At 45.2% G+C, this 17,487-nt stretch overlaps 1 protein-coding gene across 1 annotated transcript in view; it reads right to left on the reverse strand.

Moving 5' to 3' along the window:
- The window catches only part of MASP2 (MBL associated serine protease 2), a 93,548-nt gene that overhangs the window by 15,355 nt on the left and 60,706 nt on the right, over positions 1–17,487 (reverse strand). Inside the window, exons 6-8 of the mRNA XM_083163427.1 lie at positions 9,981–10,128; positions 5,041–5,159; positions 1,848–1,926 (exon numbers count right to left, since the gene is read on the reverse strand). Of these exons, the coding sequence (XP_083019553.1) occupies positions 1,848–1,926; positions 5,041–5,159; positions 9,981–10,128 (346 nt within the window). The remainder of the gene's footprint in view (positions 1–1,847; positions 1,927–5,040; positions 5,160–9,980; positions 10,129–17,487) is intronic.

Genomic DNA, 17,487 nt, shown 5'->3' on the forward strand with positions numbered 1-17,487 from the left:
GGGGCATAACAGTAACTAGGGCACTATTGTGGGACATAATAGTAACTAGGGAACTACTATGGGGCATAACAGTAACTAGGGCACTACTGTGGGACATAATAGTAACTAGGGAACTACTATGGGGCATAACAGTAACTAGGGCACTACTATAGGACATATTAGTATTACTCTATACAAACCACCTTCATCAGACCAGGCAGGATTCTGGATTGCAGGATTCTGATGCCAGATCTATTAGACATACAGCGTATTGCTCCTCGCCTCCCAGACAAATACACAGCGCCATAACTAGGGGGGTGTGACCAGTGCTGCTACATAGAGTGGTACCATGGATGGCACTTTCATTGTCCCACTGCCCTTGCTTCCAGCTAATAGGGTACCTGGAATGGTTCACTGCTGCAGTGGCACAAAAGGGTGTCCATCCTGTGAATGTCCCATTGAGCCCTGCACTTTTATCCATACCCCCAACATCTGTGACACGGGAGTCACAACCGGTGCCAAAAAGGGGGCATGACATCGTGGGAATTATGCTCCGATTCTTCCATTTTTATTGACATTGGGGACATGGTCAGCAATTGGCCTATCGTGAATAGATCAGCACTGACAGGTGGAACTTCCAACTTCCCCCCATCATGGGATACTGCTGCCTACAAGTGTGTCCACTTGTACAAGTGTGACAGTCCAAAAAATGGGACTGTCTCGCGAAAATTGGGACAGTTGAAAGGTATGCATTACCGAATATCTGCCCCCTATACCAGAGGTTCCCAAACTTTCTTGACCAGGGTGCCCTGGAATATCAGCATTTGTACAGTAAATTATGCTTAACGGTCACCCTCAGGTTCATTTACAGCAGGGATGGGGAACCTTCAGCTGGTGGACCATTGTTGAACTACACATCCCAGCATGCCTTGCTATATTTTTGCTATTTGGCCATGCTAAAACTGTCGCAGGGCATGCTGGGATGTGTAGTTCAACAACAGCAGAAGGGCCGAAGGACCCCCATCCCCGATTTACAGTATCTGGCGGCAGTAAGCTGGTCCTGACCTCGGCTGCAATTTACCATATGAAAGATCTTTGGGGGTAAATTTACTAAGATGGGACTTCTATTGAAGATGAGATGTTGTCCATCTAATAACAGATTATGGGGCACATTTATCAAGATCACATTTACAATGCGATCTGGGCAGAATATTACGCCCAGGATCGCATTGTAAAATGCGATGATATCATTGGGATGTATAACCTGCTGCACGCAGGAAGCCGGGGGTCTGCGTATGCGCGGTTACGCGCTGACCCCCCCCGCAACCCTGCTGACCGCACTGCCGCTCGGGCAGTGAGATGTGCACCCATAGGCTACAATGGCCTATCGCCATATCAGAATGGCGATAGCCCAGGGGTGCGAACCCAGGCTGCCCGATGTTGATACATCGGGCAGCTTTGCATCCCCCATAGAAACCTATGGGGGATGCGGCCGGCGGCGCTGCAGGAGAGATCGCAGCAGGGATCGGAGATTCCTGCTGCGGTCCCCCATTAATACATTTCAGTGCTACTTAATATTTGCGGTTAACCCCCGAAAACATATTTGCGGCTAAATCCCCGAAAACATCAGTTTTCGGGGATTTAGCCGCAAATATTGCTTGATAAATGGGCCCCAGAATCTGTTTGGTTGCTATGGACAAATCCCATCTTCAGTAGAATTCACATTTTAGTCAATTGACCCCTTTGTGTGGAATAGCCCACACGTGATGTTGTCAGCCACAAAGCAGCAGAGAGATCAGTGTCCAGTCAGTAAATGGGATGTAGAGTGTACATTACCAATGTAGAATAACCATGTCAACGGAACTTACTGGTACATTTGGGCAGTGGTTTGTCCCATTTTCCATCACTCTTACATAATGCAGTGAACGAGCTTATGATGTTCTTGTTCTACAAAAGAAATTACAGTAATTATAAGTTGTTGTAATATGATGATAATAATAATGGAAATATGGAGTATCAGATATTTTCTAATAAGGTGACTGATAATAAACAAGACCTGTGGTATATTTCTAGATAACAGGGTGAATTCAATTTGGAGCAGAGGGAGAGTATATTGTAATGGCAACTCTTCCCCGTGGCAGCCAAATCCTGCAACTGACTCCAGGGTTTGGGAGACAATAATCCAGTGGTACTATAAGTGCGGCGTATAGCAATACTGGCAGACGCAACATACTCACTTCTTGTTATACTGAGCCCATTACATATTTCATGTGCATCAACTCAACCAGATACTAAAAGCAGCTTTACAGCCATAGCCACACATGGTATGATCCCGTATCCTGCCTTACACTAGCCACACATGGTATGATCCCGCATCCTGCCTAACACTAGCCACACATGGTATGATCCCGCATCCTGCCTAACACTAGCCACACATGGTATGATCCCGCATCCTGCCTAACACTAGCCACACATGGTATGATCCCGCATCCTGCCTAACACTAGCCACACATGGTATGATCCCGTATCCTGCCTAACACTAGCCACACATGGTATGATCCCGTATCCTGCCTAACACTAGCCACACATGGTAAGATCCTGTATCCTGCCTAACACTAGCCACACATGGTAAGATCCTGTATCCTGCCTAACACTAGCCACACATGGTAAGATCCTGTATCCTGCCTAACACTAGCCACACATGGTAAGATCCTGTATCCTGCCTAACCCTAGCCACACATGGTATGATCCCGTATCCTGCCTAACACTAGCCACACATGGTAAGATCCTGTATCCTGCCTAACACTAGCCACACATGGTATGATCTCGGATCCTGCATAACTAGCCACACATGGTATGATCCTATATAATGCCTAACACTAGCCACACATGGTAAGATTCAGGATCCTGCCTAACACTAGCCACACATGGTAAGATCCCGGATCATGCCTAACACTAGCCACACATGGTAAGATCCTGTATCCTGCCTAATGCTAGCCACACATGGTAAGATCCTGTATTCTGCCTAACACTAGCCACACATGGTAAGATCCCGTATCCTGCCTAACACTAGCCACACATGGTAAGATCCTGTATTCTGCCTAACACTAGCCACACATGGTAAGATCCCATATCCTGCCTAACACTAGCCACACATGGTATGATCCCGTATCCTGCCTAACACTAGCCACACATGGTAAGATCCTGTATCCTGCCTTACACTAGCCACACATGGTAAGATCCTGTATCCTGCCTTACACTAGCCACACATGGTAAGATCCCGTATCCTGCCAAACACCAGCCACACATGGTAAGATCCCGTATCCTGCCTAACACTAGCCACACATGGTATGATCCTGTATTCTGCCTAACACTAGCCACACATGGTATGATCCTGTATTCTGCCTAACACTAGCCACACATGGTATGATCCCATATCCTGCCTAACACTAGCCACACATGGTATGATCCTGTATCCTGCCTAACACTAGCCACACATGGTAAGATCCTGTATTCTGCCTAACACTAGCCACACATGGTAAGATCCCGTATCCTGCCTAACACTAGCCACACATGGTATGATCCCGTATCCTGCCTCACACTAGCCACACATGGTATGATCCCGTATCCTGCCTAACACTAGCCACACATGGTATGATCCCGTATCCTGCCTAACACTAGCCACACATGGTATGATCCCGTTATCCTGCCTAACACTAGCCACACACGGTAAGATCCTGTATCCTGCCTAACACTAGCCACACATGGTATGATCTCATATCCTGCCTAACACTAGCCACACATGGTAAGATCCTGTATCCTGCCTAACACTAGCCACACATGGTATGATCTCATATCCTGCCTAACACTAGCCACACATGGTATGATCCTGTATCCTGCCTAACACTAGCCACACATGGTATGATCCTGTATCCTGCCTAACACTAGCCACACATGGTATGATCCTGTATCCTGCCTAACACTAGCACAGACACAGGCCCCTTAATCCTTAATATGTGCTGCAGCTGGAAATGGTATTCAGAGAACAGCCTGACTCAGCTGATTACACCAGCTGGGACTGCTCTCAGAAACAACACCTCTGGCCACCCAGAGGTACTGCAGGCAGAACACGACAGAGGCAACCCTGGCCGCACAAAGGTACTGCGGACCAGAAGCCAATTGAAGCTATTGCCCATGCCTCTGCTACCTCCCTTTCCACTGCTACCTCCCATGCCAATCCTCCAGCCAATCCCTCTGCTACCTCCCATCCCTCTGCTACCTCCCATTCCTCTACTACCTCCCTTGCCACTGCTACCTCCCTTGCCACTGCTACCGTCCATGCCTCTGTTACTGCCCATGCCTCTGCTACCCCCTATACCACTGATACCCCCCCATGCTACTGATACCCCCCCATGCTACTGATACCCCCCATGCCACTGATACCCCTCATACCACTGATACCACCCATGCTTCTGCTGTAGCTTCTGCCACTCACTGATCCCTGCCGGGGTCACTACCTTGCCACTGCTACCCCCCATACCACTGCTACCCCCCATACCACTGCTACCCCCCAATACCACTGCTACCCCAACCCTTGGCTACCGCCCATCGCACTGCTACCTCCCATGCCACTGCTACCGCTCATCATTCTGCTTCCTCCTGTCTCTCGGCTACTGCCCATGCCACTGATACACCCCATGCCACTGATACCCCCATGCCACTGATACCCCCCATGCCACTGATACCCCCCCCATGCCACTGATATCCCCATGCCACTGACACCCCCATGCCACTGACACCCCCATGCCACTGATACCCCCATGCCGCTGATACCCCCCATGCCACTGATACCCCCCATGCCACTGATACCCCCCATGCCACTGATACCCCTCATACCACTGATACCACCCATGCTTCTGCTGTAACTTCTGCCACTCACTGATCCCTGCCGGGGTCACTACAGGAGATGTATCTGGCATGACATGCGACCTCCGAGCAGTCACTCTCCTTGCACACTCCCTTCCAGCAAATATTTCAATTTCAAATGGAACCTTTACTGACCTCTAGTAGAACATATCCTATGTCACAGGAAAGAGACAGACGGTCCTTCACCACATACATTTCCTTTACAGGCATGAAGTGTCCTCTAGGTGGCAACACAGGATTGGGACATGGAAGGGCTGAGAAATGAGACAAAGAATCAAACATCAATGTGTGTGTGTGTGTGTGTGTTGGGGTTGGGATTATTTGGTCTACAGCATAATGGTCAACAGTCATTAGGTCGACATGGGAAAAGGTCAACATGGGTCTAGGTCGACATGGTAGGTCGATAGGTTGAAAGGTCATTAGTTTGACAGGTCATTAGTTCGACAGTCAAAAGGTCGACATGGGGTTTTTCACTGTTTTTTGACCCAAGTGTCAACACAGTCGACATGTACACAGTTTAAAGTGCACAGCATCCCCTCGTATAGCTCACGATGCTTCAGGCACAGTGCCTTGCTACGCTCGACACACTATTTTACTCTCCCACAATGCCATAGTGGATGGTAGGGCATGAAATACCCCCTGTCGGCACATGTCGGCTCAAAAAACAGTGAAAACCTAGACACTGTCGAACTAATGACCTGTCGAACTAATGACCTTTTCCCATGTCGACATTTTCCCATGTCAACCTAATGGTGTCGACCTAATGACTGTCGACCATCATGCTGTAGACCAAATGAACGCATCCTGTGTGTTGGCCCCTATCCCACTGATCATGTGACACTATGCCAGAGGAGGAACATGGCACAGATGCACAAGGTGTAGGGTTAAAATTTCTACAAGGCAACCTAGGCGCATATATATATATATATATATATATATATATATATATATATATATATATGGTAGTACGGTGCGCTGCTCACTGCGGCTGGTGAAGGGATTGTGAGTCCCTAAAAATAAACAAGTAAACAAGAAGATAACCATAATACAAAAAGGGGTAAGGATATATTCAAGCGCTGTCTGTATGTGTTCTCTTCGCTTCTCCCGTTCTCATGGGTCGATATGTGAAAAATAAAGAGAAAGAACACAATGTGTGGAACTGTATTTTTTGTTTCAACACATACAGAGGAAATAGAAGTGGGACATACCACACTCACAGAGGGAGTGTGTTTTTCAGATTCGTAAAGGTATCTTTTTTTGGTGATGGTATAGCCTTCACCAAATCCACCCTGGTGTCCAATAGAATTTGGTTAGGCGTACTTTTTCACTCACACAATCAAGGTGTTGCAATACATATAATGGTTTCTTTTTAAAAGCAAGCGTACCGATAACTCACAATTGGCAGGAATTTTCAAAACACATCTGGGTTTCTTTATCTTGAAAAAATTGTTTTATTGCCAAAACACACAAAAAATTTGTTAAAAAGACACTCTGACCATAGGTACACTGGAGAAAAAAATCCAAAGGTGGGTGATAGATGTTGAAAGGAACTCCCACTAGATGTACACCAAAAACTCTCCGGATAAGTTTAAAGATGTCGGTGAGTGAACACCCAATACCTTTGTTTTAATGTCCAGCGTAAACACAGGATGGTCCTAAGTTCCAAAAAGAGGTTGTGCAAATCCAGAAAGCCATCCAACGCGTTTCGATTTTCAAATCTTTTTCAAGGCTTGTCTCTGAAGTGCACTGCATCCATATTTATACCAGACACCAGGAAGTGAGTACTCCAGGAAAGGGAGGAGTCACGGTAGCATTATTAAATAAAAACATATCTAAACAAATTTTAAGGGCAGATAATGTAATGCTTATTTCCAAAAAATCACAATGAATTGTTAGAAAACACATAAAAGCCAGTGGATTTAAATAAAAACGAGCGTGCGTTCCACTCACTTGGAACGCACGGATATCCGGGTTTAATAACCCCGATTATGTGTGTCCTGTCCTAAACGCTATGCATTGTCTTGCAGGGAGCGGGACTTAACTTAGCGTGATTTGTAAATAAGCCAGGAGGAGTGACGGTGGGCGGGGGGCCGAAGCTCATGATGCGCCCGGAGTGGTCCCTCCGTCGCGCATCACCACGCACACCCCCTTCATAACGCAGACCTCCTGCCGGGTATTAGGTGCGCTCATTCCGGAAGTAGGGAATGGAACGCAAAGCGCTATATCCTGGAACGCACGGCCATTTTAAAGTGACGAGTGCTAGTAAGGAAATAACAACAATATAGTGCGATAGTTCAGGAAGTATATATGGAGCGCACGGCGCTATATTGTGGAACGCACGGCCATTTTTGAAAAAAGTGACAGGTGCTTTTAAAAGTGCATAATCGGAGCAGTTTATCAACATAGCATAATGAATATAGAAGGGAGAATCAATCTGGGACACAAGGCTTAGTAGAAAAAATATCGAGTGCTATACAAAGTGCATAATAGAAATGATTAATATACAATACTTTCATAAAATACAGGATAAAAAGAATTGATGCGAAAAAGGGTATTCATGTTTTGAGTTAAAATATAAGTAGAAGTAGAAGATAACCAGAGCTGGCTTTGTTTCTCAAATGATTCAAATGTGACGGTTTCTTTCTATTTAGAAATGTAATATAATTAAAAAACATACATATATAAAATATAATGAAAAAGACACATATAAAATTGAGGTAAGTACCCTTTAAGACACTGTTATACTCCTATATCCAGGATAATTAGGCAACTGGAAGGGATGTCTCTAATATAGAGCAGCAATATATTACCAGGTGGCCCATTCCAGATGGGTGGTGCAATAATGGCAGATCATTTCTGGTGACTTGTCCGGTAAACCTGGGTAGGAATGAAGGGATTGCTGCAGGTCTAATCCTAATGGTGTGAAATGAAGGATGAGTCCAATTTCCTTAGAATATATAACTTCCAGGAAAGGTGGAGATCATTTGATTATCTCCTGGACATGTTTACACAAAGAAACACAAATATCTGTGCATTACCAACACCTCGCACACAGGATGGCATGGATTCAGTAACACATCACATACACAAGTGATGTACTACTAACACCTTTACACAGGAACTACAGACACAACGCCTGCTACCTGCTGTGCAGTGGCCACTCACAGACATTCAGGAGGAAACCAAAATTACCATCTCATTTCCTTATCACAGGGATTCCTTCCTTAAGTAATTTAAGTGCATTTTCACATTTAAAATACATTTCAATGCTACTTTATACATCATACGGAGCCTATGCTCAGTACAGGCTTCCGACACCACATAACACTGCAGCTGCGGACCTTCAGTCCCAGCTCAGTGCTTCACATATATTAATACATTTAAAATATTTTTATTTAATCAATTTTTCCCAGCTCTGGGCTACCTTGAGCCCTGCAGCATGCCACATCTGAATGATGAGCATGCGTTCTTGTTCCGTTGACCTTTCCCTTAGTTCCGCTAAGCTATCTGAGCCATCCACCCTGGGAAGCGGGGATCCTGGTCCTGCTAGGGAATGTTGGGAAACGTGGCTGCTGCTAGAGGGGGCGGGGCATGTGAGTCTTACCAGGTCAAGGTGAAGGTCCTCTGTGGGGCTGTCCTCTTGGACACGGTCACCATCAGCGTGCTGCACCTCCTCCCGACTCGACTCCTCCAAGCACATGAGTGCCATCCTCATTATGTTTGCAGTTGCTTTTAAAGGGATATCCACACCCTTTCCCAGAAACACGATCTCCAGGTCGTCCTTCGACATTGCGCTGAAGTCCGCCATCTTGCGCATTCTCCTTGCTGCAGTAACTCCTTCAAGTAACTCGGCTTCTTCAATTGGGTGACCGAAAAGCCGACTGGGATATCCCACCGCTTGCCACCAATTTCTGTGACCGGACGCCTGCCCTTACGCTCTGGCTACGCCCTTCAGGTCAACAGATGGCGGTTCCTGGTCTCACGGGACCTGGCCAATAGGGGATTCCCTGTTGCTGTCAGTAACCGCTTGTTTCTGACTCCGGCCATTACGCAGTGGGTGGGGATATCGCTGCCACCACCAGGCTCCTACTTAGATGACGTCTGGAGTCACCGTTACCTCCTCCGCTGGCACCTGAGTAGTACCTTCTGGAGTGTGTGCGTCGACACGCTGCTGACACACCCCCAACTGGAGTTGGTTGGTTCCCCACTACCTGCTGTGCAGTGGCCACTCACAGACATTCAGGAGGAAACCAAAATTACCATATAATTTCCTTATCACAGGGATGCCTTCCTTAAGTAATTTAAGTGCATTTTCAAATTTAAAATACATTTCAATGATACTTTATACATCATACGGAGCCTGTACTCAGTACAGGCTTCCGACACCGCATAACACTGCAGCTGCGGACCTTCAGTCCCAGCTCAGTGCTTCACATATATTAATACATTTAAAACATCTTTATTTAACCCATTTTGCCCAGCTCTGGGCTCCTTAACACTGGACTGGCTGCGCTGGGAAGCTGGCTTCCAACCTGCGGTTCCCAGCACACTGCCGTGTAGCAGCGGCTTCTGTAGCGCTGAAGCTGGGGACACCATCCCTGCTGCAGCAGCTCCCAGCACACTGCTCGGCCACACAATATAAATGCCTAGTTCCCCAGTCACCCAACATTTCCCCAGCTCTCAGGCGGGTTATCATCATGTACATAGATACAGATAAGGAAGGAATACCACTGATACCAGTATAAATGAATATTTCCCCAGCCACCCAGCATTTCCCCAGCTCTCAGTTGGGTCACCGTCATGTCCATAGATACAGATAAGTAAAGAACACCTCTGATACCAGTATAAATGCCTATTTCCCCAGTCACCCAGCATTTCCCCAGCTCTCAGGCAGTCTCCATCATATCCATAGACAGTGCTGCCATCAGAAATGATGAGGCCAGGACTGACAAAATAGGTAGCTTCCTCCCCTACAAATAGGTTGGTGGAGTTGTGAATAATTTGGGTGGAGCTACAAAGGGGCTGCGGCAACAATTGGTATTTCTTAATAAAATGTTCAATCCAGGAGTTCTAACCTTTGGTCGTATATTGAATTTTCCACCCTGTGTGATGTCCAGATCCATCTGTTGTAAACAGAATTTCAACCTTATTGCTGCCCGTGTCCATTTCTGGTGGTAAATTGTCGCCGCAGAGTGGAGGCAGGTTCTTCCCATTAGCTGTAATCTACAACATAGAGCGTACACAGCATTCATTGTAGATTTGTACATCATTACTAAGGGGTACCATTGTAGGCATGTGCACCATCCATGCATCACTACTAAGGGGAATCATTGTAGGTATGTGCACCATCCATGCATCACTACTAAGGGGAATCATTGTAGGTATGTGCACCATCCATGCATCATTACTAAGGGGAATCATTGTAGGTATATGGACCATCCATGCATCATTACTAAGGGGAATCATTGTAGTATGTGCACCTTCCATGAATCATTACTAAGGGGAATCATTGTAGGTATGTGCACCATCCATGCATCATTACTAAGGGGAATCATTGTAGGTATGTGCACCATCCATGCATCACTACTAAGGGGAATCATTGTAGTATGTGCACCTTCCATGAATCATTACTAAGGGGAATCATTGTAGGTATGTGCACCATCCATGCATCATTACTAAGGGGAATTATTGTAGGTATGTGCACCACTCATGCATCATTACTAAGGGGAATCATTGCAGGTATGTGCACCATCCATGCATCACTACTAAGGGGAATCATTGTAGGTATGTGCACCATCCATGCATCATTACTAAGGGGAATCATTGTAGGTATATGGACCATCCATGCATCATTACTAAGGGGAATCATTGTAGGTATGTGCACCATCCATGCATCATTACTAAGGGGAATCATTGTAGGTATATGGACCATCCATGCATCATTACTAAGGGGAATCATTGTAGGTATGTGCACCATCCATGCATCACTACTAAGGGGAATCATTGTAGGTATGTGCACCATCCATGCATCACTACTAAGGGGAATCATTGTAGGTATGTGCACCACTCATGCATCATTACTAAGGGGAATCATTGTAGGTATATGGACCATCCATGCATCATTACTAAGGGGAATCATTGTAGGTATGTGCACCATCCATGCATCATTACTAAGGGGAATCATTGTAGGTATGTGCACCACTCATGCATCATTACTAAGGGGAATCATTGTAGGTATATGGACCATCCATGCATCATTACTAAGGGGAATCATTGTAGGTATGTGCACCACTCATGCATCACTACTAAGGGGAATCATTGTAGGTATGTGCACCATCCATGCATCACTACTAAGGGGAATCATTGTAGGTATATGGACCATCCATGCATCATTACTAAGGGGAATCATTGTAGGTATGTGCACCATCCATGCATCACTACTAAGGGGAATCATTGTAGGTATGTGCACCATCCATGCATCACTACTAAGGGGAATCATTGTAGGTATGTGCACCATCCATGCATCACTACTAAGGGGTGCCATTGTAGGCATGTACACCATCCATGCATCACTACTAAGGGGAATCATTGTAGTTATATGGACCATCCATGCATCATTACTAAGGGGAATCATTGTAGGTATGTGCACCATCCATGCATCACTACTAAGGGGTACCATTGTAGGCATGTACACCATCCATGCATCACTACTAAGGGGAATCATTGTAGGTATGTGCACCATCCATGCATCACTACTAAGGGGAATCATTGTAGGTATGTGCACCATCCATGCATCACTACTAAGGGGAATCATTGTAGGTATGTGCACCACTCATGCATCATTACTACGGGGAATCATTGTAGGTATGTGCACCATCCATGCATCACTACTAAGGGGAATCATTGTAGGTATGTGCACCACTCATGCATCATTACTACGGGGAATCATTGTAGGTATGTGCACCATCCATGCATCACTACTAAGGGGAATCATTGTAGGTATGTGCACCACTCATGCATCATTACTACGGGGAATCATTGTAGGTATGTGCACCACTCATGCATCATTACTACGGGGAATCATTGCAAGTATGTGCACCATCCATGCATCACTACTAAGGGGAATCATTGTAGGTATGTGCACTATCCATGCATCACTACTAAGGGGAATCATTGTAGGTATGTGCACCACTCATGCATCATTACTATGGGGAATCATTGTAGGTATGTGCACCATCCATGCATCACTACTAAGGGGAATCATTGTAGGTATGTGCACTATCCATGCATCATTACTAAGGGGAATCATTGGAGCACAGCCATTCTTCTAAAGCTGAAATATTAACATAAAGAGTTAGAACTGTTACCACTTTCCTACTGTGGGAGACTCCCAAATATCAGAGCGAGCTACATAACTCATTCCAAGATGTAGCTACATCAATTTAGTGTTTTTCGAATAGTTACCTGGGGACACATACATATAATATTGAATCGGTTCAAAGCCCCGATACTGACTTTCTTTGTTCACATTACAGATTTTGGTTGGTGTTTGTATATTAATACAAAGAACAGCTTATAAGCATAGTGCACATGATATTGTCATTACTTATTGGATGTGATCCTTTGTCTTAATCACTTTGTCTCCGCATTTATCTTTATTTACTTGTGTATTTGGTCCATTCCGTTGCCCGCTTAATTAGCTGAGTATTTTATGAGATTTTGACAGCAATATGTAAGAAATAAATAATAAATAAATTGTGGCTTGGAATATTAGTGATCTAGTGGGTCGTGATATATTCTTTATTGTCCTGAATCAAAAATCTAAATGTGTGAAAGTATCAGGAGGATGTGATTAGTGTAAAAACACCTACATCCAGGAAAAGAATCTTGAATTATGTAGGGAATACTCCTCAATCCCCCTACAGATAGTGGAAGCATGTGAGTGTAAATGTGGATGTGTATCCTCACACATTATTCTGAGGGAATGAAAAGAGTGGTGCCACAAAAACAAAAACAAAAAAATATAATAATAATAATAATAATAATAATAATAATAACAAAAAAAGAGAATTTTCTTTAGTGAATGAACTAGGAATAACCTGTGAGATATAGTGATCATATGGGCTGAAATAATATGTGGTGGGTAGCTGGTGATCAGGGTGGATCGTGACATGGTATAGAATATGTGTGTAGGAATTAAATTACCCCTACATAAGAAAGTGTACTGTGTGAAAAGTGCTGTCTATGCTCCATTAATATTTTGGAGTATAGTGTCCTACACAGGCGTGAAAAAATTGAAATAGCGTGGGGCAGATGATGTCCCGGTAATTATATGTGTCATCCCCAATTCATGAATCAGGTGGTTTATTGGTCGGAGAGACAATATGACGGTTGTCACATTCCTCATGTGGGGCAGATGGTACTCCCTATTTATGCATAAGGCACCACTACCTTATGGGGGAGATGAATTACTGGTGCCAGAGTGAAAGAGTAGGTTAAACTATTAGTGATGTCCTACTCCAAGTCTGGTAGTCTTAGAGAAAGATGGTGTAATTATTCTCTTCATTGAGACCCCGGGGTGACATGGTTCCCATCAGGAAGATAAGTCTACTTTCTTGTTTTTAAAAGTTCTCTATCCCAGTCCCCTCTCCTTATGCCCATCTCCCCCTTTGACATTCCAAAGGCTCTCAGGCCAGAGATACCCTGGGATGAGACCTTGGAGGACTAGGAGGGGAAAGAAGAAAAACGAGGGGCCAAAGAGAGTGGAGGGAAGATCACAGAGAAACCAGGAGATACAGGAGGTGACTCCTGAGGACTCCCTGAGGATCATAAATCTAACTGATCATACCCTGACTGAATCCCAACTCTCGGTCCTCAACAGAGGCCTATCCTTCTCCCCCACAAAGTCCTTTGATAGGTTTGAATATGAGAAAGACCTTAATTTATACATCAGAAAATTACTCCTTAAAAAATTATTTGCCAGATGGACACATGAGACCGAGCCCACACTAGGACAGTTGGGCCCAGGAAGTACATGCCTGACATCATTACACTCAGAATTATTCCCTGACATGCAAGATCGAGAAATGATCCACATACTGGAGGAACTATCGGACGAAAGTGAGAATCCCTCTGTGAGTACACCCACCAAGACTTTGAGAAAAAAATCCACTTTTCTCCCTGATTTCTCGATTTGCCCTCAGGTAAAGGTATTCCTAGAAATGGTCAGTGCAGATTTTGACAAAATAGAGACAAGGAAGCATGCACATGTCCCCAATAACAATCTTAACCCTCAAGAAAGAGCAGCATTAAATGAAATAAAAAAACTGGGACGATACTGTAATCAAGCCCTCGGACAAAGGGGGGGGGGGGGAATACCGTCCTGTGGTCACGAGAGAAGTATACCAAAGAATTGGAAAGATAGCTTGAGGACAGGTCATGCTACAAGAGGCTCACCTTCAACCACACTCGTGACTACATGACAACATATCAAGAGATAAAGCGGTCAGAGTGGGTACCATCACCAAGACCCAATACGAATTTCTGGAGGTCAAAAATGTAAAAATCCCTACCTTATACTTGTTACCTAAGGTCCATAAATGTGAGGAGAACATCCCAGGGAGACCGAACATATCCGGTATGGGGGGTCTCACAGAAAAGGCCAGTCAATTTGTGGATTCCCATTTGAGGAAATATGTAACAACGTTACCATAACACGTACGCGATACAATGGACATACTAAATAAACAAATTGCAGGGCATTAACCTCAAAAAAGACACATGGCTCATAACATGTGATGTTGAGAGTTTGTACACCAGCATTATCCACGATTATGGCATCGAGGCCAAAAGGTTATTTCCTAAGTATGGACAAAGATGTACCTCTCAATGATTTTATCATCAAGTTACTACGATTCGTACTCACCAAAAATTACTTTATGTGTGAGGACCACTACTACCTCCAGGTACAGGGGACCGCGATGGGGAGCACATGTGCCCCCACGTATGCGAACCTGTACCTATTGGTGGGAACGAGAGCGTGTTTTCACTGAAACTAACGAGATCTATACGGACCACATCCTATTGTGGCTACGCTATATAGATGATTTATTGATTATATGGGAAGGAGAAAAGGAGCTATTCATATGATTTCTGAACTTATTGAATCAGAACGATCTGAACCTCAAACTTACTTGTAGCATTAGTCAGAGTGGAGTAGAATATCTGGATCTGCACATCAACATCGAAGCAGATGGCTCCATCACCACAGATTTGTTCTGCAAAAATACGGCCACTAGCTCCCTATTCCATCAAAAAAGCGCACACATTTCACCTGTTTAGAAGGGTCTCCCCAAAGGGGAATTCCTACGCACAAGAGTCAAAGATTGAAAAATAGGGGGTGTAGCAATCGAGCTATACAGAAAGCCAGGAAAGAAACAGCGAGACTTGACAGAGAGTCACTCCTTATCCCCAAACCCAAGAAGGTAGAGGCACAGGATAAAAAAAGATTTGTGGGAACCTTCTGCCATGAATGGAGAGAGATCCAGGGTGTGCTTAATAAACACCTGGACATTCTAAAAACGGATCGAGATCTATGTGGTGTCCTGGGTGACACAGTAGATGTCAGCTGGAGAAGGAGTCACAACCTGAGAGATAGCCTTATGCATAGCCACCTGGAGAAAAACACCAAACCAAGGATATCACGGAAGGGATCGTTCAAGTGTGGCACTTGCTGAATATGCCCCTTTATGATCCAACAAAATCCGTACACTGATAAATTTACCAAGAATTGGAAGATTGGACAGTACATCTCATGTGACACAGCGGGGGTGATTTACAACTTGGAGTGCCCCTGTGGGAAACATTACATAGGGAAGACTAAAAGAACCTTAAAAAAGAGACTCTCGGAGCACCTCCTAAGCATAAAAAATGCAGAGATCAAGAAAATTTCAAGGCACTCACCCCAGTTGCATGACATTTTTGAGGTTTCACCAAGGGAATCCAAAAGGCCTGAGAGCCTTTGGAATGTCAAAGGTTAAGATGGGCATTAGGAGAGGGGACTGGGATAGAGAACTTTTGAAACAAGAAAGTAGACTTATCTTCCTGATGGGAACCATGTCAACCCTGGGTCTCAATGAAGAGAATAATTACACCATCTTTCTCTAAGACTACCAGACTTGGAGTAGGACATCACTAATAGTTTAACCTACTCTTTCACTCTGGCACCAGTAATTCACCTCCCCATAAGGTAGTGGTGCCTTATGCATAAATAGGGAGTACCATCTGCCCCACATGAGGAATGTGACAACCGTCATATTGTCTCTCCGACCAATAAACCACCTCCTTCATGAATTGGGGATGACACATATAATTACCGGGACATCATCTGCCCCACGCTATTTCAATTGTTCACGCCTGTGTAGGACACTATACTCCAAAATATTAATGGAGCATAGACAGCACTTTTCACACAGTACACTTTCTTATGTAGGGATAATTTAATTGCTACACACATATTCTATACCATGTCACGATCCACCCTGATCACCAGCTACCCACCACATATTATTTCAGCCCATATGATCACTATATCACACAGGTTATTCCTAGTTCATTCACTAAAGAAAATTCTCTTATTATTATTATTATTATTATTATTATTATTATTATTTGTTTGTGTGGCACCACTCTTTTCATTCGCTCAGAATAATATGTGAGGATACACATCCACATTTACTGTCATGAACCTGACTTGGTTCACAGTTATTTTCTGAGCTTTCCATGCCTGTTTGTTTCCCACAGGGCCGGCGCTACCCACTCAGCAGCTCCTGCAAAGCAGGGAGGCACCATGCTGAAAAGGCGCTGTCTCCCTCCCTGGTCTGCTAAAGCTGCCTTAGCCCTCGCTGTCACTGCCTCCTGCACGCCGCCCGCAGCGCCTGTCTGACAGCGGGCGGGAGCCAGTATAAAGAGCTGCTCCCTGCACCGCGAATGCACACAGCCTGCACACCGCCCGCAGTGCCTGTCTGACAGCGGGACACAATATGGAGAGGCTGAGCAGCTCCCTGCACCGCGCACACACTGTCCTCCTCCTGTGACCTGCCCCCTTTTCCTCACGGACACTTGCGCTGAGGCATGTAGCGCTGTCTGTAAATTCCTGGATGACATGTCCTGTCCAGATCCGCCCCCTACCCATTGCTCCCTGCGCCTAGCCCATAACGTATGCAATTCTCGCAGCGTGTATGGGCACCTTTAGTGCCTGCAATATTTTGCAGACACAGCACTGAGATGGTGTATGCATACATGTACATGCACCTGAGATCCTCCATAGGATCGCATGTTGCATACGATCCCACAATCGGGCTGCAGCTTGTTGCAAGGGCAATGTGAAAGGGCGCAAAATTTATGGTTTGCAGGAGGGCGCCGGACACCCTAGCACCGGCCCTGGTTTCCTAGCTGCTGCTGTTGCAGCTGCTCTGCATTCTCAGTGATTAAAACTCCAGTGAGGCTCCCTGAGTTCAGCACCAGTCACATGATCCCAGGTAACTCAAGGCATACTTCCTGGTTCTGTCTGCTGCTGCAAGC

This window comes from Crinia signifera, chromosome 19 (genome assembly GCF_055691185.1).
Source record: "Crinia signifera chromosome 19, ASM5569118v1, whole genome shotgun sequence".
NCBI lineage: Eukaryota > Metazoa > Chordata > Amphibia > Anura > Myobatrachidae > Crinia > Crinia signifera.